Source organism: Phyllostomus discolor, chromosome 14 (assembly GCF_004126475.2).
Source record: "Phyllostomus discolor isolate MPI-MPIP mPhyDis1 chromosome 14, mPhyDis1.pri.v3, whole genome shotgun sequence".
Taxonomy (NCBI): domain Eukaryota; kingdom Metazoa; phylum Chordata; class Mammalia; order Chiroptera; family Phyllostomidae; genus Phyllostomus; species Phyllostomus discolor.
The window spans coordinates 4,645,287-4,669,777 of record NC_040916.2 but is presented as its reverse complement, the minus strand read 5'-3'; the positions used below and the strand labels follow the sequence as shown (position 1 = coordinate 4,669,777).

The following is a 24,491-nucleotide window of genomic DNA, read 5'->3' as shown; positions in this document are numbered from 1 at the left end:
AAACATCAATGTGAGAGAGAAACACCAATTGGCTGCCTCTCAAACACCCCTAACTGGGCATCTGGCCTGCAACCCAAGCATGTGCCCTTACTGCGAATTGAACTGGTAAACTTTTGCTTCAGTGGACTGTGCCCAGCCAACCTAGCCAAACCAGTCAGGGCAACTTACATCTTTTAAAACGTATATATTTAAGACAGCTTTGTAATTTTAAAATAAATGTTTTTGAGAACACTTTCATTTATAATTCTCTACCATATTATATTTTCATTTCTTGAGATATTCTTCTAGTCTTTTTCTAGTTATATGAAATTATAATATTGGCATTTCGGTGGTTGTATGTTCTGCTGTAAACGTTACAAGTTCTTACCCACCTTTTCCATATGCCTCATGAAATGATTCTTACTCTAGCAGTGTGACTCGGGGGAGTGAAAGAGGGTTTGTTTGGAATAGCATGGTGAGTGTCAGATGAATCTTCCAGTCAGAAAACATTTCATGCAATTCAAGACACAGATGACGCAGCAGATTTCTTCTTGGCCCAGGCTTGGGTGGAAAATAGGTGGATTTATGCAGTGTCTGCTCAAATACAAATGGTGAGATACTAAAAACACTTTCAGCTTTAGAGTTAAAAGTGGCCAGCCAAATGGCACTTATGTGACATACTTCAGAATAAAACTTACTAGTGCTTTGTTGGGGAAGGTGAGACCTTTGTGCTTTGCTGTGAATGGGAGAGATCTCTCTCTCTCTCTCTCACACACACACACAGTATGAGAAACAATAGGCTGGCATTTCTCAGTTCTTTCTTACTTATCTAGAGAAGGAGATCAAAAAGGCAAGAGGTCCTAGGTTTTGATATTTGAAAATCTTCCATCAGAAATACATGTTGCTCAAATAAGGTAAAGAATGAAAACAATATTACTCTGAAAGAAACTAAACAAATTGTATATTTTTTAGATTTCAAATAAAGTAAAATTTCAACATCTGACAACTATTAAGGACACAAACTTGGGCAGATTTGTGTTGAGTTCCAGCACGTAAAATGTGCTGGAATGCAGTGGAGGATTGATTTTGAGTCTGTAGATGCCTGAAGACGTCAGGAGTCAGTGCGCCTGTGGTGGTGCTACAGGCGTGAGTCTGCAGGTCAGCCCTTAGGTCTGGAATGCCAGGCCCAGCAGCCTGTTTCAGAGATACAGGGGAGCAGCATGTGCTGCAGGCAGAAGTACATGCTCCAGAGTGCTTCAGGACCCTCAGGAAAGAAGTAAAATGCAAAGCAGAAGCTGTTGCCTAGGAAAAGGACCCGTAGAAGGTTTGTTTCTAAACCAGAGATCATTCTTGAAACTCACTTTAAGAACTTGGGTTCAGTCAAATGCAAAAGGCAGTCAGAAAAGCAGGGGCTTTTTAAATAAGACACAGGTTAATTTTTTTTTTTTTTAAAGAACTGCTAGGCACTTCCGGGCTTATGTGGCAGCTCTGTGGTCATCAGGTTTCCAGGCTCCTGGGGTTTTTTTGGTTCATGCTCCTTAACTCTGGGTCCACACTGAGGTTTACCTTATAGCTGCGGTGTACCATTTCTGCTCCAGGTGCCACGTCTGTGCTCCAGGTGAGCAGGGCAAGGCCAACGGGCATACTTCTGGGTAGAATCAAATCTCCTCTAAAGGGCTTTCCTGGCAGACCCATATGCTTAGTTGGCTACCCCTGTCTGTAGAGGACATTGCCTTCCCAAATAACGCAGAGGCTGAATATTGGATGGGCCGACTTTAATTTCTGCTATACCACGTGGTTCTGAGAATAAAGGTATTTCCAGTACTTAAATGGCTAAGACTTTGGGACACCTGCAGACTCTTACAATAGGACAGTAATAATGTTGGTAGGCCTGGCTTTTAGTTTGCTGTAGCTCGATTGATTCAACCATATTGAGGACTTACTCTATTATGGACAGTGGAGTTACAATCATGAATAAGATAGACATAGTCACTGCCCTCAAAGCGTTTATTGGCTAGTGGGGAAAAATGTGTTTTAAATAAATAAATTTTAGATGTGTTAATAAGAAAAGGAGAGGCAGAGAAAAATGCTTTGGGATCATGTCACAGGAAAGCCTCTGTAAGAGTGTGACATGACATGCACATCAAGGTTGAAAGGCTGCTTCAGAGCTAGCCGAGTGAGAGACATGGGGATGGGGCTGTGGCATGGGTGCAGGGGCGGGGAGTGTTCCAGGCAGACTCAGTCTCAGTCGGACAGCTTCCGTAATAGTTCTTTCTTCTGTTTGTCTGTCTTCTTCATCAGAGAGAACCGTGAGTTTCCAAGTAGCAAAGGAAGTCAGGGACTAAAAAGTATTCTTTTCATCTGAAATGGCTAAGGACACTGCCATTCTTTCTACTTACTTGTTTTTTCACTCTCTCTAGATGAGTATTGGTAACTGATGAAGGAGGTGGAAAGATGACTGGGGGCACCCCAAAGTCCAGTTGCCCCATTATGGATCTGGATTTTGGTCTCAGTGTGGGACTTTGGGGAGGCAAGGATTAGTTGACCCTGAAGTGCTGATATGACCTCGTTACCCTTCCAGGATGTGGACATTGTGGTAGCACCGTGCCAAAGCCTCCGGCCCACAGTGGATGTTCTGGGTGACTTGGCGAATGATTTCTTCCCTGTGATAACCTATGCGCTTCACAGAGATGAACTATCCGAGAGGGATGAGCAAGAGCTTCAGGAAATCCGAAAGTATTTCTCTTTTCCCATATTCTTTTTCAAAGTACCGAAGTTGGGCTCAGAGATCATTGACTCCTCCACCAAAAGAATGGAGAATGAGAGATCACCACTTCATCGCCAGCTAATTGACCTGGGCTATCTGAGCATCAGTCACTGCAACTGTGGGTCCTCTGGCCAGGACACGAAAGCTCAGAGCATGTTGGTGGAACAAAGTGAGAAGCTGAGACACTTGAGCACATTTTCGCACCAGGTGCTGCAGGCTCGCTTGGTGGATGGAGCCAAGGCCCTGAACCTGGTGCACTGCTGCTGCCTTGACATCTTCATTAACCAGGCCTTTGACATGCAGCGGGACCTGCAGATTACCCCCAAACGCCTGGAATATACTCGAAAAATGGAGAATGAGTTATATGAATCGCTGATGAATATTGCCAACCGAAAGCAGGAGGAGATGAAGGACATGATTGTTGAGACACTCAACACCATGAAGGAGGAGCTTCTGGATGACGCGGCCAACATGGAGTTTAAAGGTAGGTCCCAGAACACTTGGTGGGGTGCCAGGACTACAGGACCCTCTGCCCTTCCCAGCTGGAAATGGAGAAACCTCAGGGTTCTCTCATCTACGCCCTGTCACCAGCAGGCGCCTACTGGAAATCATTTAGCCAGTGTGGCCGCTTGTTCTTGGAGACATTCCTGGAAGATGCCACCGTCATTCCTTCCCAGGACTATCAGCCCAACTGCTGGTAAATTCATCCTAATAGTGCTTTTTAATCTCCAGTTTATATCTGGATCCCCTTGACCTTAATGGAGCTGGAAAAGAGCCGCTCGAAGAATGTTACTAAGTCACGCTTTAACCTTGGCTCCTTTGGCGTAGCCCATTCCTTATTGGCTCTTTTTGTGTGTGAGTCTCCATTTTTTTTTTCAGGCTGCTCTTGAAACCCAACTTAGGAGCCTTTCCCAAAGTAGTGTTTTTAGCTTTTCTGGTGGTCCCATTCTTAAAATGGCTGTTAACAAGATTGGGCCACAGAGGTTAGTCTTTTGGTGTCTGAAGTTTTAGGTGCTGCTGACTTTGTGTACTGACAGCTGTATAGACTTCCCTGCACCAAACATGAACTCTACCACCATTAGAATGGCATGGTTTGCAAGTTATGCTTTAGGTTCTCAACCGTGGCTGTATATCCAAATCACCTGGGAGGGGTTTTGAAAATACAGGTGCTTGAGACTGCTTAATTCTTCGAGTTTTTGACATGGGACCTAAGGGCATTATGTTTTTTGGAGGGGGCAGGGTGTTTATTTTTTCAAAAACAACCTCCCAAGGTGAATTATACTTATTGCCACTTTCTAGATGAGGGAATTGAGGCTTACACAGTAATTTGCTCAAGGTTACATAACCCCTAAATTGCAGAGGCAGAATTTGAGTCAATATAGTCTGATTCCTGAGCCCATACTTTTTTTTTCCGTGCTTCACTGCTTCTCAGTCTGTTCCCAGTTATGTGATGCCACTATCTTCCTCGTAACCAGCTTCGAATCCTCAGCATTGCCTTTCGCTGTTTTCTTTCTCTTTGCCCACTTCCATTTGGTTGCAAAGTCCTGATGAGGCTTCTCCCATATTTTATATCAATCTTTGCTTTTCTGTTCCCTCTTCTTTAGTCTGACTGAACTACTGTTACCTGGTTGATCTCACTGACACCTTTTTCTCCTTTCTCTAGTTCATCATCACTGGCTCCCTGTTCCTACAGACTAAGTTTAGACTTCTTCACCTAGTATGAAAGATTTTTCCAAAGCCTAACCCTTACCAGCTTTTTCGGTCATATTCCCTACTGTGCACCTTCATGTAATTTCTGTTTCAGGTGCTCTCTACTGCTTGCCATCTTCTGTATGCCCCTTTTTCTTTTTGCTCATGCCATACTCGAAACCTGAAATGTCTTTTATTGTCTGTGAATGCTACCTGCCCTTCAAGGCATCTTCCAAGTAACATTTTTCATGAAGTTGTCTTTGATTTTCTTAGCTAATAACCATTGCATTCATCTGAACTCCCAAAGCATTTCATTTGTAATTGAAATGTCTGACATATTTCACAAATGAATTTCAAAGATCAGAGGCTTTGAAATTCATTTTTTAATTAGTTTTTAACAATTATGTTCTTCTGTTTTCTAAAATCCTGAAGATGCAGGAGAATAGGATCTGGGACTTATTATTATATCCCTTGCAGCAAATAACACAGAGTCTGTTACAGTACCTCTTTGGAGACTGAATGAGTATGTGAGTGATGGTATGTGGCCATTAAACTTACGGATACAAAGGAAACATGGTTGGCTTTAGCAAGCATAGGAGGTTTCATTTCTTACCGGTTTTTGTAAAGATTAACAAAATTCCCTCTCTGTTGAATTCCTACTGTGAGGAGGAGTTGCTAAGAAATGCTCACTTGCAGTGGAAATCCTGGGAAGTCTTCTGAGTCATTAAAGACCCTGGACTGGCAGTGCTGATGTCATAGTATACACAGGGCAGCTAAGTTGGGCAGACAGTGAAATACTCGATTGTCCGTCATTGCCAGGCGTATCACATTTGGTGTCTGGGGTGTAATGGTTAGTTCAGCAGATGTGGGAGTACCTGGAAACAAGCAGATCACATATCTGGCCCTGTTAACTCCATTGTGTTTTTGTGGATCTACTTACCGGGTTGGCTATATATTAGACACAACTTATAAATTTGCTTCTTACCTTGTTCTGAGTCTTCTCTGGGTATTCTTGGGGCAACAATAAATAGATTTAGAAGAGATCTACAACATATTCTGTGGAGCCAGATTTCTATTGAGACTATAAATTAAGTACTGTATACATGGTACTTAACTCAGAGGTATAGACATACCATCCCGAGTCATCCAGTTTTCCTCCATATCTGCTGGCTGCTGCTTTTTCACTTAATTCATATCTTAGAGACCTTTGATGAAAAGGTCTCTTTTATGAGATGTGTGTACAAATTGGTCATCTTGTAATGGTTATCTATACCTTAATTTATTTAACTATTACCCTAATGATGAACATTTAGGCTATTTCTTTGTTTCTTTTATTTATTTATTTTCTTGCTGTTACAAACTGTACTGCATTGATCGTCATTATACATATATATCTCTGGGACTTGTAAGGGTATATTTCTAGAAAAACAACTTCTAGAAGCAGCGTAGTTAGGTCAGAGGTTATATAGGTTTTTGTTGTTGTTGTTGGTTAGTTACTTTAGAATTTTGATAGATGTTGACAGATTTCCTCCAAAGAGGTAACACTAAATTTCCACCAGTAAACACAAGAGTGCCTTTTTAGGAGTGGAGTGTTTGCAGGTAATTTATCTTCTGTAAGTTCTTCTGTTCTCTGGCTACAAAACAGAGTTTCTAATCCTGGGAAGAGGAAGTGGCATGGAGGGGACAATCAGTGTTCCAGTTTGACGTTTTATTTATCTAGTAATTGATTATAACTGAATTCCTGACTCTGGGATTTTTCTCAGTATGCTAGGTGGTATGAGAAACAACAAAGATCAGAGGCTTTGAAATTCATGAGCTTTGGGTTCAAGTGCTGGCTATAGTACTTCCTAACTGTACCATCCTCTTCCCAGTGGCCCACTTCATCCTCCCTTTGAGGCTGTTTCCTGATCTAAAACTGTAAACAGTAATACCCACCTGACAAAGCTACTGTGAAGATTAAGTTAGACTATGTGTGTAAATTACTACAGTGCTTTTCAAGAGTCTGCACTCGGTAAAATAAATATGACCAAAAAGCTAACAAAATCAACAGGCTTATTTTAGACACAATTGCTCCTTCTTAGGATTATTAGCTCCCTTAAGTAGTTGAGGGTTACATGGCCCCTGATCACCCTGAGGGTCAGTCAGAGTTCATCAGCCAACCGTCTGTTTTGTAGCTGTTGTGGTAGCTCCTTGGCTTGAGAGATGTTTTTATTTGGTATGCCTGCCCCTTCCCCTCAACAGCCAACTAACTTATTTCTCTGCCCCCGTAGACGTCATTGTCCCTGAGAATGGGGAACCGGTAGGCACCAGAGAGATCAAATGCTGTATGCGCCAGATCCAGGAACTCATCATCTCCCGGCTGAATCAGGCAGTGGCGAACAAGCTGATCAGTTCAGTGGATTACCTACGTGAGAGTTTTGTCGGAACGCTAGAACGGTGTCTGCAGAGCCTGGAGAAATCTCAGGATGTCTCAGTTCACATCACCAGTAATAATCTCAAACAGGTACTCAAAGAGTGTAAGACACCGTGTCCCAGATAACACATGAAACAGAATCCACGCATAAGCCCAACTTCAAGTAGGCCAAAAATTTCCCTTTCAACTTCTTGTTGATCCGCTTAGAATTTTATTTATGCTCATTTCCTATCATACGACCCCTGCCTATAGGAGGTGCTTATGAACTATACAACTGCAATTAAGTCAGTGAACAAGAAGAAGATGAAGAAGAGGCTCCCAAATAGTCACAAAATGCGTGATCAACTTGCATTGACGCTGCATATATATTGGGGGTTAAATTTGAGAACCTTGAGACCAAACTATGTTCTTGGAGTAAATATCTCTTATTGAATTTTTAAAAAAAACCACTCAGGACATATTTATTTTCTTTTGTGTGTCCTCTTTCAGATTTTAAATGCTGCCTATCATGTTGAAGTCACATTTCACTCAGGGTCCTCGGTTACAAGGATGCTGTGGGAACAAATCAAACAGGTAGGGGTTGCTTAGAGAAAAAATGTCCGGCCCTTAGTTGGCTCACATGAACCCTAGTCACTGCCATAGGCTCTTCTGTTAGTGTAGGTGGCCACGTGTCCCTGCTTTCCTTCCGGGGAGAACCTGGTTCGTGCTTGTTCTGGTGTAATTGTTACTGTCGCCACCTTTAACTCTTAAAAGGGGTGTGTTTAAATGCTATTTTATGGAGCCATAAGACTGCCTCACTAGCTTCTTCACATCTCCTTGTCCCAACCTAAATGTTTTCTCAGAACCAGGCTTTTATGCCAGAGGCTACGAGTGTGGTTCCTTTTCTGGAATGTGATCCACCTCTTACGTGGAGTTCACAGAGGGATTACTGACTTCACAAAGGGATTTTCTGGGCCTCCCTGGCACCAGGGGCAATGTATTGAGTTTGTGGACAACAGAGACTGGGCCTCGTGTTCTTTAATGCTCTCCCTTGGCCCGAGCCCTGGTCTTGAGGTAGATGGAACTGGAGTGCAGTCTTAGACTTCATATGGCACCTGTCTTAAGAATGGATAATTCAGACAGGGAAGGGCGTCGGTTCTTTCTAGTGGTCCCTGTTCTCACTGTCCTTGTCCTGGCAGATCATCCAGCGCATCACGTGGGTGAGCCCGCCTGCCATCACACTGGAATGGAAGAGGAAGGTGGCCCAGGAAGCCATTGAGAGCCTCAGTGCCTCCAAGCTGGCCAAAAGCATTTGCAGCCAATTCCGGACCCGGCTCAATAGTTCTCATGAGGCCTTTGCAGCCTCCCTGAGGCAGGTGGGTATGTAGGAAAGGAGATGAAGGCTGGATCAAGCAGCGAAAAACCTCATCTACTGGGTAATAGTTTACTCTGCTCTCCACATAATGTTTTAAAAATCATTAGTATATTTTCTACTCCATTAAAAGATAATATGTCACAGGAAGTTTCATCAATAAATTTTTCATGTTATTTTTTAGTTAATTTCTTCCCATTTCATTTAGTAAGGTATGAAAATTAAGGGGCAGGAATTTTCTATAGTATTTTAGGAATGATTGACAGAAAAGGTCCAACTTCTATATTAGTTTATAGTTTTGTGACATTTGCTTGTCCTTTTTGGGATGTGTGCGTGTGTGCGTGTGTGTGTTGTGGGAGGGTGGGTAGATACGATACACATACAGGAGGAAAATTATTACTTGTCGAGAGCCCATTATGACAGGTCTCAGAACTAAATTGGGTACATACATCTTACCTAATTCTCACAGTCACCCTTCTGAAGCAGATATTGTTATTCCTATATAGCAGGGGAGGAAGCCAGAGCTAGGGACTTCACGGGTCATGTCTTGTTTTCCGTGTCCTCCCAGCTGGAAGCTGGCCACTCAGGCCGGCTGGAGAAAACTGAGGACCTGTGGCTGAAGGTTCGGAAAGATCACGCCCCTCGCCTGGCCAGGCTTTCTCTGGAGAGCCGTTCTTTACAGGATGTCTTGCTACATGGTGAGTCCTTGTTTTTTTTTTCACAAGTAAATTGGAAGAAGGTTCTCCTGTTCAGCCTGGGAGAATCCCAGTGTCCAAAGCTGCTTCCTTGGGAATCTGTGTAGCATTCGCTGATGTGTTTTTTAATTCCTGACGTGTGTTTGGGTCTGCTACTTCAAATAGTTCAAATAACATGACCAAAGTTTATTTAAATCAAACCAGTTAGGTTACTTTATGCTGGTTTAGAATGGCAGCTCCCCACCCCCTCTGTAATTATGACTTCCTGTCTCTAGGCAGGTCCACAGCTAAGAATCCTATGGAGGTTGCCCAGCAAGTTCCCATCCCTCCTGTCTTATCTCTGTCTCTGTACTTTGTAGGTAAACCTAAACTGGGACAGGAACTGGGCCGGGGCCAGTATGGTGTGGTGTACCTGTGTGACAACTGGGGGGGACACTTCCCTTGTGCCCTCAAGTCGGTAGTTCCTCCAGATGAGAAGCACTGGAATGACCTGGCCTTGGAATTTCACTACATGAGGTGGGTAGGGTCTCATTCACCTCTGTGGGAAAAGGTCCAGAGAAGAAGCCAGAAGCACGGCATAAATTTTGTACCAAGAGCTACAGCATGCCTTGGTACAAAACCTCGGTCTCAGAATGTTGTAGACCCAGTATTTCTGTGTCTGGCCCAGAGCTGTTCTCTTCAAGGCCTTTACTGTCTTTCCCTGCCCTTTCTCAACATCCTGATTTCTCATTCATCCTTTCATTTGATTTTCTTCCTTAGTTCTAAATGCCTATCAATTTTTAGATTCCATAATTCTTTGTTCTTGTTTGAGAGCCCATTATCTTTGCTCTCTTTCTCTACTGAGGGCCACTACCTGTGGGTCTGCATGAAGCATGGTCTCAAGGTTATTCCTTCCCACGTGGTGGCCTGCTGTGCACTGTAGCCCAGATCTCTCTCCTCCTCATCAGGTCTCTGCCGAAGCATGAGCGATTGGTGGACCTCCACGGTTCTGTCATCGACTACAACTACGGTGGGGGCTCCAGCATTGCCGTGCTGCTCATTATGGAGCGGCTCCACCGGGACCTCTACACTGGGCTGAAGGTGAGGCCCGGCAGGGAGAGAGTGAGATCCTGCTGGCAGCCAGATCAGTACCTTCCTGTCTGGCCTTTCATCCTTTCTTGTTCATTCAATGTCTTGTTCTAATAATGTCTTTTAGAAGACATTATTAGAGTAATCAAACTTTATTACCCTTATTTCCAAAAAATCTTAAAATTTTCTCAGAATTTATTTGTGATACAGTTCATATCCAAGATACTGTAACTTACTGTTTTACCTCCTGTGGTGGTAGGAAAAATTCAGACTACTCAAAAATGCAGAAAAACTTCCTTTAACTCTTATATTCTCTCTCTCTCTCTCTTTTTCTCTCTCTCTCGGTGTCAATGTATAAAGCCAGTTTTTGTTGTTTGGTCAATACATATATTTATTACTGCATGTGACTACTTTGCACAAAGCCCTTAAGGACCATAGAGGGATGTCAAAAAGTATAATTGCCAGAAGCTCTTAAGAGAATTATAGTCAGAAATATTCCATGAAGATGGGGTGTTTGAGTTAGATAAGTACACATTGATGGCGAAAATTTGGGCCATTGGAAAGAAGAGACCATACCAGGGAGGAAATAGCGTAATACCAAGAGCATTGGAAGGCCATTAAGGGCACTTGTCACCATTGGAGCAGCTGGTTCATTTGGGGAATGTCAGGGGTTGGGGGCAGATAATATGCCAAGAAATGTTGGGAGCAAATTATAGAGGACTGAAAATGTTGAGTTTCCATAAAATTCAAATTCTGTTATAGACAGCGAGAAGCTCTCAAAAGATTTTATTTGAGTGAAAGTGAAGTACCCTCAGTTGGATGCTGCGTTTCCCTCCCCTAAAATAACCACCGAAAAGGAAGTAGAGAAGTTTCACTGGAGCTAAGGAGAATGGGGGGGAAAGCTACCGCCAGGGCCTCTAGGCAGGTCCCTTCTCAGATTTCTCTTGTACCAGTTTATTTGGAAGCCATAGAAAGGTTTGCAGGAGCCATGAGAAATCAATATGATAAGGAAAATGACTCTCCAAGTGGTTTTCCTTCTTCATTGCAGAGGAGTTGAGCTCAGCACTGTCTGATGCTTCTCCACAAGTGGGCTAGAGTGTATTTGAGGCTTGGTAGAAGTAAGGTGAGTGAATATGGTATTTAAATAAGTAAAACCCAACGTGGCCTATCTAGGTCTATAAACCAGTGGATGTAAATCTGCCTGAAGGGCCCAGAAATCATTCCTTTGAGCCTCGAGGGCAATTCCAGAGCTGGTTTAGGGGATAGAATGAGCTCTGCCTTCAGTCAATTGGCTGAACCTCTCTTAGTCACAGTTGGGGATTATCCGGCTGGCTTAAGGGCAGCTCCCAAGGGGTTTTATCTGGTCTGGACGACTTGCCCTTCCTTGCTTTTTCTCTACTTTCCTCTCCTAACTGCTTTCCTCTTCCCATTTTTTCCACCCACTGTTCTACCCTTGTATACCCTCGTGCGGTCAGTCTTTTAGACCCCACAGAAGGAGCTCTTAGTTGGTGTAAGCAGGTTGGATTTGATGCGATGTCTTGTTAGTGACATGTAAGCTCTTTTGTTTCCCCAAGGCTGGGCTGACCCTGGAGACACGCTTGCAGATAGCGCTAGACGTGGTGGAAGGAATCCGCTTCCTGCACAGCCAGGGGCTTGTCCACCGCGACATCAAACTGAAAAATGTGCTGGTAAGTAAGAGCTGTTTCTCTGGAATAACATGCTATCTCTGGGTTAAGTGGTCTTTCTAGGGTGCATTTAAATGTACGTTTGGTCACAGGAAAAGGCTGGAGGAAAAGTAGTAGAGTTAACAGCAGAATAGACGGGTAGTATCTTGGACTTAAAGCCTAGGGAGGACTTGGATCATAGACCTAGTTCATGTTGCATAAGGTTTTTCTCTCCCAACACTATTAAAACATTTTGTTAACTTACAGAAAAGTTAGAATAGTGGTACTGGACAATGAAGGCCCACGTACTATTCACCCAGATTCATAGTCTCACCTTTTCCATGTGTGGTCTCTGCCTCTTTCTACACTCCCACACAGACTTTTTCACTAAACTATGGAAAAGTAAATTGCAGGTAACACATCATTCCTAGTACGGGCATACCTTGTTTCACTGTGCTTTGTTTAATGCGCTGCACAGACACTGAGTTCTTTACAGAGTGAAGTCTGTGGCCGCCCTGCCTTGACTGGGTCTGCTGGAGCCTTGTTTCCAACAGCGTTTGCGCACTTCGTGTCTCTGTGTCGCATTTTGGTCATTCTCGCTTTCAAACTTTTTCATTATTGTTGTATTTGTTATGGTGATCTATGAGCAGTGACCTTTGATGTTACTATTGAAATCACCTTGGGGCACCACAAACCACGCCCATATAAGATGGCAAACTTAAGATAAACGTTGCACGTGTTCTGACTGCTCCACTGATTCCCTGAGACACAACGATACTGAAATCAGGCCAGTTAATAACGTCCCATTGGCCTCAAAGTGTTCAAGTGAAAGGAAGAGCCTCCCGTCTCTCACTTTAAATCAAAAGGTAGAACTGATTCAGCTCCGTGAGGAAGGCACGCCAGATGCTGCTTCTGCAGCTTCCTGACCTCTTGTGCCAGTTAGCCAAGTTGTGAATGAAAGGAAAGTGCTTGAAGGAAATTAAAAGTGTTATTCCAGTGAACACACAAATGATAAGAAAGCAAAACAGCCGTATTGCTGATGTGGAGGAAGTGTTGGTGGTCTGGGTAGAAGAGCCAACCAGCCACAACATTCCCTTAAGTCACAGCCTAATCCAGGGCATTGGCAATGTTCCTGGGCACCCAAGCGCTGTGATGGAGATGTGCCTGCTAACACAACATCCAATCTGTAGCCCATGGAACAAGGAGTAATTTTTAATTTCAAGTGTTACTATTTAAGAAATACATTTTGTAAGGCTTTTGTTGCCAAAGATAGTGACTCTTCTGACAGATCTGGGCAAAGTAAATTGAAAACCTTCTGGAAAGGATACACTATTATAAATACCATTTAGAACATTCGTGATTCATGGGAAGAGGTCAAAATATCAACAAAGGTTCTGAAGAAGATTCCAGCTCTCGTGGATGACTTTGATGGATTCAAAGTTTCAGTGGAGGAATAAGAAGTGGAGCCTACAGATGTGACTGAATTGCTACAATCTCACAATAAAGCTTTCATGGATGAGGAGTTGCCTCTTATGGATAAGCAAAGGAAGCGGTTTGTTGAAATGACAACAAAGGATCCAGAATATGATAGATGTTAAAGCAGCAGCAGGGTTTGAGAACATTGACTTCAATTTTGAAAATAGTTCTGTGGATAAAATGCTATCAAACAGCATCATATGCCACAGAGAAATCTAGTGGAAGGAAGAGTCAGTTGAAGCTCTGGCTGGGAAGCTTGGTTACACGGTCATCCCCATAAGCCAAGGTTGCAGGTTCAATCCCCAGTCAGGGCACATATAAGAAAGACTCAACCAATGAATGCATAAATAAGTGGAACAACAAATTGATGTTTCTCTTTCTTTCTTCCTGCTTATCTCCCTCTAAAATCAATTTTTAAAGAAAGAAGTGAATCAATGCTGCAGGCTTCATTTCTGTCTTATTTAAAACATTGCCACAGTTACCCAGTCTTCAGCCACCACCTTGATCCATCTGCGGTCGTCAACATCAAGGCAAGACCCTACAACAACAAAAAGATTACAGCTCACTGAAGGCTCACATGATGGCTAGCATTTTCTTTTGCTTCACATCTCTACTGAGGTCAAAGGCTCCTGTGTATGTCATCATGGGTAGAGCTGCCGCAGTCCCCCAAACATGGCCATTCTCTTCAGAACTCCCGCCCTTTCAGGCAGATTCTAGGAGGGCAGGTACAGGCCGAGGAGAACACAGGGAATTGGAACCAGGGCTTTTTCTACTGGGCAAGTAACCCACCCACCCTCCCAAAATTGCTTATGGGATGTCTCCTTTACTGGAAACCAGCCCCACAGAAAAAACTTGGGGCATGGGATCTAAGCACAGTGTACAAGAGGGGTGTCCCCCAGATCTGGCCAGGTGGCACTAGCCCTTGCCTCCTTGACTGACTCGCCCTTGCTGGAGTCAGGACAAGGGCAGAGCTTGACACCTAAGTTGCCAGCCAGGTGACAATAGCAGCAGCAGAAGGGGAATGTGGGGGCAGGGCTCACCCTCCTGATGGGTGAGGGGTACTCTGATGGGAGAAAACACCTTCCACATTTGTTTCCTCACAGTGGGCAGGGCAGGCAGAAGTGGAGGAGCAGCAGATACACTCCCTGGATGCAGTCAAAGGGCGGCCTCAGATCGCAGTGTAAGGAGGTGGTGGTGTGCCTGGGGGGTGAACCTCATCCTCATAGGCCGATGGACTGAAGGCAATGAGGGAGCAATCCTCGACCAGTGAACTGGCAGGGGCAGGGGCAGGGCCAGCCTCGTGGCACGCCCTGTAGTAGGCTGACAAGTTGATCTCACATTGCTTCTGCTGCAGCTGGAGTTAAGGTCGTTGACGGCAGAAGGCATGGCAGCTGCTGAAGAGGATGAGGGCAGTCCAGAGCCGCCCAAACCACCAGAGCTCAGGGCAGTAGGTGTAGCAGCTAGTCTCCCTGGAGCAGTGACCACTGTGACAGAGGTGGGGCTGCTTGCTCCCCCTGGGCAAGCTGCCGTTGTGACACCTAGAGTGCCCCCAAGGCTTCCTTGCTGCTGGCCCAAACTCTGCCTCCACCTACAGCCCCCTGAAGACTGTAGCCTCCTCTGTACCACCAGCCATCTGCCCCTGCCACCTCTGCTGCCGCCATCACGGCCCCTGCCCAGCCCGTTTTTGCTGCCACCACCATCATTCCATGGCTAGAGCTCCTATCCCAGTGGTTAGCATTTTTTAGCAATAAGGTATTTTTTAATTAATGTATGTACCTTATGTTTGTTTTTTTTATGATATAATGCTATTGCACACTTAGTAGACCAAAGTGTAGAATAAAATAACTTTATGTGCATTGGGAAACCGAGAAATTCATGTGACTCACTTTGTTGGCTTTACAGCACTGTTCTGGAACTGCAGTTGCAACATCTCTGAGGCATGCCTCTACTTCAGCTTGTGTCTACTAAAAAGGAAGGGACATCCGATGTAATTAAAATGCCATTACCACATCTAAGAAATTTAACACCAATACAATTCTATTAGTTAAAATACTGTCTGTATTAACATTTTTTAATTGTCCCACATACGTCCAGTTATCCCAAATGTCATCTGTTCCTGATTCCAGATACAATCCAAGGGTCATATACTGTGTTTTGTCATCATGATTGTTTGGCCTCCTTTAATCTAGAATAGTCTGTCTGCCTTTTTTGCTTTTGTGATGTTGGCATTTTTAAGGATTCCAGGTCTTGTTAATGCTTAAGTTTTGATGGGAAATACTGGATAAGGGATGAGATGGGTAAATGCACATTAAAAGGTCATGAAACCACCAAGCCTGTTATGTAAATTACAAAGAATCTTGACATACTCCTCTTGAAAATATATTGTGTTGTTATTGAGTTATCTCTGGTATCGCTTAAATGATATATAAAGATATAGCAATTTGGAGGAAAGGAAGGATCTTCCTAAAATTAATAGGCTGAAACCTATGAGGGTTATCAATTACCAAGTGACACACAGATTTATTCTCCTGGACCTTTAGGAAAGGAAACTACAGGGAATTTCAGAAACCTCTTTAGCTGACCAGAGGCCCTCAGTGTCCTTACTTAGCAGCTTTCTGTCCTTGGGATCTGGAGGCCAGAGGAGAATAATCAGCAACCGAAACACTTGCCTCAGTGTTATTCACACACTCATTCTTCCAAGTTTCGTTAAGCTCCTGATAGTGCCAGGCATTATGCTAAGTGCTGGGAATCCAAAGATGAAAAGGGCAGTCGTGCCGTCAGGTTGCTTACAGGAATGAAGCTGGAGACGGGGAGGCTGGAGGCAGGACTGATTCGGCACTGCTGTGAGGTAGACACCTACTTGTGAGCTCGGGGCTGCGACGGAGTTGAGTGCTGTGTGCAGAATCCAGCACGGGGTGACTCTAACCCTGCTTTGTTGGCAGCTGGACAAACAGAACCGAGCCAAGATCACTGACTTAGGATTCTGCAAGCCAGAGGCCATGATGTCAGGCAGCATTGTGGGGACGCCAATCCATATGGCCCCCGAACTTTTCACAGGTAAGCTGGAGGGTGGGGAGTGGGTTTGGGCGGGGCTCCATACTGTAACACTGAGTGCTACCCATTGAGCTAAGAGTGGTGTCCACAGGCAGTGCTGGCAGATCCGGCACAGGAAGGGAGGAAACGGAACAGGGAGAAGCTCAGACAAGTAGAGGGGAAAGTAGAGGTAAAGGGATCAGAAAGAAACGTGCAAATGGGAGTCACCAATTATTCTTTTGGATGTCTCTCTGGGCTTTAATTGTCATAATCAGCCAATTATTTAATCGTAAAGTATTGATTGACAAACTCCTATCCTAAATTAGGTGTTGCCCCCTATCATTTAAGAACTTACAGATGACAGAGATATCTTAATAGATGTAAAATAATTAGGAGGGCAGTACCAGACAACATTGATAAATTGCTAAATTAAGTGCTACATAATGTGATGTTGATGCTCAGAGAGGGATGAATTAAGGTTGAAATGTTTGACAGTTTTGTGGTAGAGATAAGAGTAGAGGTAAGAGTTTAGGTAGAACTTGAGTCCTACCAATCTAGAAGAATTGGTAGGTGGAAAGAGAATTCATTATTGAGAATATTCTTTGAGCCCTGGCTGGTGTGGCTCAGTGGATTGAGTGCTGGCCTGAGAACTAAAGGGTCACCGGTTTGATTCCCAGTCAGGACACATGCCTGGGTTACAGGCCAGGTCCCTAGAAGGGAGCACGTAAGAAGCAACCACATATTCATATTTCTCTCCCTCTCTTTCTCACTCCCTTCCCCTTTCTCTAAAAATAAATAAGTAATCTTTAAAAAAAAAGAATATTCTTTGAGCTAGGTAGAGTGAATATTTTTTTCATATCTTTTATTCCATGTAATCCTCACTAGAATTCTGTGGTGATATTCTTTTTTTTTTTTTTTTTGTCTGTATCATGGATAAAGTCAAGTCAAGGCCTGATTGCTGCAGAAACTCACCCTAAAACACTGAGCTAGAAGAAGTCTTGGGTCTAGGAATGGAATCTTGGTGTTTTAGTCTCTAGTGTCTAACCATGTCTTTTCATGAAAGAACAAAAATTCTGGAGGCTGGGGAATGGGAAATATGAGGAACATGTAGAATAGAAATAAGTGTGATAGGAAAGAAATCCATTTGGGGAATAATAGTAAGCCAGGGTGGAGATAAAATGCAGTGAGCTTGAAATTCACGCAGAGGAGTGAAGGCTTAATGTAGAAGAAGCAAGGTGTTATTGTGCTTTTGAGCAGGTAAGGAGCAAAAAATGTTTATGGAAGACTAGCGGAGCAGCAGTAGGCAGAGGAACTTGAGTGGCAAGAACCAAGGTAGGGCAATGGTGGCTGCTTCATGATGGGGTTGGTGGTGGTGCTAAATAAACAAAACTGACAGATGCGAGATAATTCAGAAGAAGAATGGATAATGGTTTCTTTTTTTTTTTAAGTTGATATGAATGGTGAACAGAAAGGATTACTAAACAATGACCCCAGGGTTTTGAGCCCGAGTGGATGTGAGGAGAGGTTGTTAGGTTGTTAGGGAAGATGGAAAGGTAATCACAGGTTACTCATGAGCCGTGGTAAGAGTTACATTAGCAATGTGTTTGCATTTCTCTCATTAGCCTCCGCACAAGTCCTCCCCGCCCTTCACTGAGTGAGCCCCATGAGCACTGGGCGTCGGCTGGAGAACTGTAGTCCCCCCACACACGGGGACGGGGACGCAGTGCAGTCGCTGTTTTTCTTCCACTCCCCCGACTCTTACTATTTTTTTGCCTGCTTCATGTTTAAATTGCTTTGTTTCTACTGCAGTTTATTCTAATGCTGTCAGAATAATCTTTCTAAAATATTTTTCTTCATGTCACCTCCTGCTCTAAAATATAAATAACTTCCGTTGTCCACTCAATTCTGACTCTTCTGTCTGACTTGAAAAATCTCTGTGTTCTGGTTTCAACTTGCCCGTCCACCTGTACTTCCCACCTTTATTTTCTTAATAATGACCTTTCACAATTAATCTTTTTTGACTGTCCCTTTAAAATAAAATACCTGTTTTCCTTCTCCTTTGTCATGTTCTAGTCTTGGCTCTCTTAACATCTAGCTTTGGCCTTGAATGCCATAGTTCTTTTTATTATAAAATGGTCATTATGAACGCGTCCTGCCTCACAGGGTGGTTATGAGAGATAACGGATGTTAAAAGCTTTAGAAAAGACTGTGTAAAGACTTCTGCAGACGCACGTTAGTGGTGATGCTGTTGGTTTCTCCCCCTGGCTCACTGCATGTCACCCCTTCTTGTTGTAGGGAAGTACGACAATTCCGTAGATGTCTATGCCTTTGGCATTCTCTTCTGGTATATCTGCTCAGGCTCTGTCAAGCTCCCTGAGGCATTTGAGAGGTGTGCCAGCAAAGATCACCTCTGGAACAATGTGCGGAGAGGTAAGGGCCACAAACCTACCTTGTCCAAACTCCTGGGTTGAGAGCAGACTGAGACCAGACATAGCAGTGGAGGCCTTCCCTCAAACCTTTGATTCTAAGCAACATTATACTGAACTGTCTCATAAAGGCTTTTTTCTTTAAAATTTCCAATTCTTCAACTGTGTCGCAGTTTATCATCACTGTTACCTTTTGGGTCTGATCTAGATTTTTGCAGTTGGAGCCAATGCGTACTGCATTCTTCAGTGTCCTGAGTCCCAGCCGGGTCATTAGCCTGAGAGCTCCTCGTGCCTGTCGGCTGTCCTGGTGACCCTCTTACTGACTCTTGGTCTTACTTCCTGTTCCTTTCTCTAGGGGCCCGCCCAGAACGTCTTCCTGTGTTTGATGAGGAGTGCTGGCAGCTGATGGAAGCCTGTTGGGATGGCGACCCCTCTCAGAGACCTCTCTTGGGTATTGTCCAGCCCATGCTTCAGGGCATTATGGACAGGCTATGCAAGTCAAATTCTGAGCAGACAAACCGAGGACTAGATGATTCTACTTGAAAGCAAAGACCTTTCTCTTTCACTCTCTATTTCTTTCCTTCCCCTCACCTTTTGGCCATGGGAAGAATTTGACTGTTGTTCATTACAGAGAGCTCCCAGGGGAACTGATGCTTGCCGGGCAGTTTGAGGCCTCCCCAGGCAGAGGTAACTCCTGGATAGTGCTGTCGGATGGCTGAGCATATTCAGCAGTTCACTGATGCCCCAAGCTGTTTCTTCAGCTAAAGATTGTCTCAGACGTGGGTAAAAGGCTGAAGGAGGCCACGTTCTGAAAAGGAGGTAAATGTTACCATTGTCTGTTCACTGTATGTTTCTAAGACAAGGGGGACACTGCAGTGGCAATAGTATTAAAAGCTATAATTTTCATAGTTTCAACTCTAGCTAAGAATAGTTCGTATCTATCCAGTTGTCAGAACCCTTAGAACATTTAAGCTTAGTTCTGGAGTTGTGAAGACATAGGAGCAAAACAATGCCTTGTAGATAACTCTTTCCTGCTCTCTGCACCCAGAGATCTCAGGTTGCAACAGCCAGAGGCCCCAGTGATAAAGCTAGAAACACAGCTACCTGTTCCTTGCAGTGCCAGTGTGTTTACGTTTACAGGAGCCCGTAGCCCTGGCTTCTGGAGGAGGGTTTCGTGGTCCATCACCAAGAGGCCACAAAAAGAAAAAAAAAGTGTGTATGTATGTGTGTGTGTGCGTGCTGTTGGGTTTCGAGTTACCGCTACTCCTAGAACAGAGTTTCTTCTACCCCTGCATCTTCACTGTCTTTTTTCTTTATTTGGTCTCCCAGTGGGGAAGCTCCAGTTAACATGGCCCTTAGGAGTGAGTGAGTGCAACTGACCCAGTGTGAGGCATCTGGTGACACTGAGAAGTGGACAGTGATCTGGGGCCACGGGCCTCCACAAACCCACTAGGAGGGTGCCAGTTTGTTTTCTAAAACTTAAAAAAAAATCACTTTTTTTAGTGTTTGAATCTAACACACTGATGTTTTTAAGCTTGATCAGTGAGCTTTTTAACCAAGGTTTCTTCTGTCACTTGTCCCTTCTTTTTACCTTATTTTAAATGCAGTGTAGAAGAACAGAACCAGATGAAAGAGAGGAGCACTTTTCGTAGCTCCGTGTGTGCCCCGTCCCTGTGTGTTAGGGTCTGGGAGGGTCCTCTCCTTGCACTGGGAAGGCGGGTGTGGTCTTCTGGAGATTTGTCGTGAAGAGTACATGGGAAGAGAAATTCTCATGCCAGTCAAAGGAAGGGGAGCAATTTAACACTGGTGCATCTTAGACCTTGACTTTAAGCCTCCCTCAACCAAAACGGTCCATTAGATTGAGAAAAACACGTAGGTGAAGGGTGGACAGTTGGAGGTGCATGGCTGCCTCCATCTGCCCAGTGCTCGAGCACTGTGGCCTGTCCCCTGTGCCTGGTTCCAAACAGGGACACAGGTCCCAGAGGAGACATCTAAGTCAGTGCTCAGATTTGCTGCTGGAATTTTCTAGGGTTGTTAGTGATAGAATGATCATCTCTTAAACATTAACAGGGTATAAATGGAGTCTACAAAAATTTTTCCATATACCTTTCAAAGTTCAGTTTTTAACCTGGCTGTCCTGGGCTCTTATCCTGATATTTGTGAGTGTGGTAGCCCCCTGAGGACTCGCAGCCCTTCAGAAATTCCATATAGTGCTGAGAAACCTCTCACCTGCAGTGGTTAAGTTTACTGACCCGGTGTCTTCGGGTTCTGTGGGCTCCAGCCCTGTTTTGGGAATGTTCGGTGTATCTCTTAGAATTTTTAACACTCGTTTAGCTTTACTTCAGGTCACTCTGTTCTTGTCAGCACGAACTTGTTGCCCTTCTGGGACTGTCCTGGGCCTTCCAGGAAGCCATGTTTCAAATAAAAAAGTAGAGGTGAGTAGTCTCTACTTGATGAAGAATCAGTGCAAGTCTTGTTTTGTATGAAATTTCAAGAAACTTTTTCTATAGCTCCCTTTTCCAGACTGCCTGTGTACCTCTGGCTGGGGTCAGGAGTCAGTGCTCCCGTCACGGAGGCCACATTCCTGACATCCTTTGGAAGTCTTGCATTCCCACTCACACGTGGGAGGTTCGGTGTTTCTCCACCTGGAGGCCCTTTTTGGTTTATCCCCTGTGGCTTAGTGTGCTCTCAGACATCAGTTTCCCACATTTTTTTGCCTGAGTGAGAGGGGAGGGGCTAGTGATGAGTAGTTCTGCTACAATTCATTAAAAAAAGAAAAAAGTCTCCAGGCCAGCCAAAGGCCACATGCAGGCATTGGACGCGTTATTTAAGCACTCAGCGGGCTGAGTGCAGGACACATATTGCATGTATACTTTGCTTTTGTTTTACACATCGGGGTTCTTTGTTCCTTTGGCACCCATTATTATTAAAGTGATGGAGTGCCATGAAACGTACTGTACTGTATATTACTTGGGAAGATACTAGGTTATTAAAGAAGTTTGGTGGCACTTGGACTATCAAGGGCTCATCAAGACCAAAGTCTGAAGATTTTACCACCTTGCTTTGGTTGTATGTGCTCCCAGTGTTGAGGCGAGATCATGGCTGGGGGAGGGAGGAGGGCGGGATGAGAGAATTGCCCTGGGCTCTCCCCTTCTAGTCAGTTAAATAAGGGCAGTTTACCCCAGCCCAAAAATGATCGCCTGGCCATTTGTAATGCACCTGAAGTCCGATCACTTACGTTGCTTCAGAGTTGAGTAGGGGACCTCCCTGCAGTGCAGTTGGAAGGTGGTGGAGTCTGGAGCCAGGCGTGGCTGACCCTGTGCCTAGGGAGCCAGCAGCAAGGTCAGTCATGGGTGGAGGAATGCTCGTTTGGGTGAGGTTTCCACAGGCATGCCCTAGTTCCCTTGACCCTCTTGCAGAGAGAGACTCATTGAGCAAGCCTTTCACTTCTCTGGAAAGGAAGACTGCTGGTTCTTCCTAGACCAAAGAGAGTCACTCGTGACTCCATCAGTTTCAGGGGGACAGAGCCTAGGCAGCAGCTTCTCCTAATTTTTAACACTAAAAGTCAAGGAACCAGTGAAGGAAAGGATATATTACTACCACAGATAGAAATAGGGGAAGAGTAGAACTCTCAGCTAGTACCTGTCAGCTCTCCAGTACGTTTTTATTTTATTTTTTAGTATTTTTGCATCATTGCTCGAGCTGCCAGAGGTATTGGAAAAGTTTTGTTGTTGTTGTTGTTACGGGAGAAGCTGTTTGGGCTGCAACGTGATAACTGCACTGAACGACACTTTATTTTTGTTTTTATTCAGCACTGACAAGCCCAGGGGTATTGGTGGTTACAGTAACACTTGGGGAAACAGAGACTCCCTCTGGCCTTGCTTGGTGTTCCATCTGCCCAATCAGGGAACCTCCGAACTCCACAGTGCATCAGAGCTGGCTAAACAGCCCTCCGGAAGTCCATTACCAAAAGAAAAGTTGTTTTCTTTGAGATTTCAAAGCTTGATTTGGGGATTTGCTGGATCAAATAACCCATTTTCTCTTCAAAGGAAAAAAAAAAGAGGGTTTATCCTTCTAAATGTGGAGGTGGGGGTGGTTAGGGCTAGTGTGGAGGTTAATAAGTAAGGAGGGAGTGACCTTGAGAAACTTGTATTGTAAACTCCCGTGGGGGTTTCAGGTACAGCACTACTGTTCTTAACATGGGTTTCATTTTTAACTTCGCCTGCTCTGTTAACACCCAGTCCGACCGAGACGATCGCAGAGACCGTGGACACCTGGCACGGGGTAGGCCTTCTTCCCCAGAGGGCTGAGAGGAAAATTGGTCCGGACAGCTTGTTGTCTTTGGTCTTTATGTAATACTTCTGTTTGTTTTAAAGCACTAATGTTTATTACAGTGTTGAATAAAAATGTTATATACTAAGGGTGTAGAATAAAAGGGTGTGCAATAACAAGAGAAATTACTTTGGCAAAAACTTTAGTCCTTACACTCTCTCCCTTCTTGTGCTACCTGTCTCTTTCCATGTTGTTACATTTCCACATTATTACAGCAGGACCCTGTTAATTGTGTGTATTTTTAAGAGACTCAATTAAGGGACAAGTCTTCACTTAGTGTAATTTTGAAGGGTTGGGTCTGGTTTTATAGAGTATTCTGTATAGTTGTTGGCATGCACAAATACCAGATGTGCTGTATAATAAAGATCACATTAACATTTTAGATTTACGTGTTTGGCTTTTGTTTCCCCTGTGTTAACAGGACACTCCAGATTCTATTCCATTTCCACTGGGACCTCTGCAGACTTTCAGTTTGCCTTAGAGATTGATGGAATATGCCACTCCCCCATAGATCGCTCTTGGTGTCCAGGTGACGTTAACGCTATCAGAAAGTAGGGCAAGGGAATGGAAGGTGGGTCAGTGGAGAAGAGGGGAGCAAGGTGTGGTGGCAGCAATTTGTTTTTCAGAGCCTTTTTGGGACTTATACCCTTTTCTCCAGCTTCTTTTCAGCACAGGCATGCAGCATTCTGAGCTTGTGCATGAGCCTAGCTATTCTTTATTACACTAAGAGCATCCCGGGATGGAATCCATATACCGGCCTATCTGCGTTTGGAATGTTTGAATTTTCTGTTTGGGCTCACCCTCCCTTCAGATGTGCTTGTTAGACAGTGCCCAACAGGCACCGAGAGAGGCCACTACCAGCAGAGTGGCACTATCTGTAGTGACCGGGGAATGTGAGCAGGTAGCATGCTGTCTTTTCCCCAGGGTGTATGTTTTGTTATGTTTTGGGTTACCGTATCATGCTTGCAAGGCTGTGTCACTTTTGCTATAACTGCTTGTGATTTGGCTGCAACACAGGTTTAGCCAGGAGATGGCAGCATACCTTAAACAGTTGATAATGTTTTTAATTCAGTCTTAACGGAAAAACTAAAGTATCTCAGTGGTTCTCTGCCTTCCCTACACAAAAGCCATTTAATGCAGATGAGCCTCTTACTGTTGTGAAACTCGCCACCAATCCCAGCCACCCTGTGTGGCCAAGTGTCTCCCGTCTTCCGTGCACATATATATTCTGGTATGAATTTCAGTGCGAATTCTTTTTCTCTAACCATTCTTACTTGGGAGAGAATAGCTTATAGCATACACGTTTTTAGATTGGGCGTGCTTTTCCAAGAACACCTCCCTCAGCAGGCTTGTCCCTTGAGTGGGGCAACCGGGGTGGCCTTCCTGGGCCTGTGATTGGGTGGCATTCAGAGGGGAGAGGCCACCAAGTTTCTGAACATTGTTAAATTTAATTTAGATATTTTTACCTTCAGTAGGATCCCAAGGTGTCCACAGAGTGTTCACTGAGTGGCCTTTGAAGTGCAGTTACGGGGGCCATGACCTGGTGTAGGTCTCTTAAGGCCCTCTTAGGGATGACCTGTCCCTTAGTATATTCTAAA

The 24,491-nt window shown here is 44.3% G+C and overlaps 1 protein-coding gene and 1 pseudogene across 2 annotated transcripts in view; one reads left to right on the top strand and one right to left on the bottom strand.

The window, feature by feature from the left end:
• The window catches only part of DSTYK (dual serine/threonine and tyrosine protein kinase), a 56,621-nt gene extending 33,346 nt beyond the window's left edge, over positions 1-23,275 (top strand). For both annotated transcript variants that reach the window (XM_028530635.2, XM_036015527.1), the window contains exons 3-13: positions 2,561-3,230; positions 6,706-6,938; positions 7,338-7,421; positions 8,027-8,203; positions 8,768-8,897; positions 9,254-9,410; positions 9,842-9,974; positions 11,537-11,650; positions 16,045-16,159; positions 18,431-18,565; positions 18,917-23,275. In XM_028530635.2, the coding sequence (XP_028386436.1) occupies positions 2,561-3,230; positions 6,706-6,938; positions 7,338-7,421; positions 8,027-8,203; positions 8,768-8,897; positions 9,254-9,410; positions 9,842-9,974; positions 11,537-11,650; positions 16,045-16,159; positions 18,431-18,565; positions 18,917-19,104 (2,136 nt within the window). In that variant the 3' untranslated portion in view covers positions 19,105-23,275. The remainder of the gene's footprint in view (positions 1-2,560; positions 3,231-6,705; positions 6,939-7,337; positions 7,422-8,026; positions 8,204-8,767; positions 8,898-9,253; positions 9,411-9,841; positions 9,975-11,536; positions 11,651-16,044; positions 16,160-18,430; positions 18,566-18,916) is intronic.
• LOC114512068 lies at positions 13,764-14,763 on the bottom strand (annotated as a pseudogene).
• Positions 23,276-24,491: the final 1,216 nt, after the last annotated feature.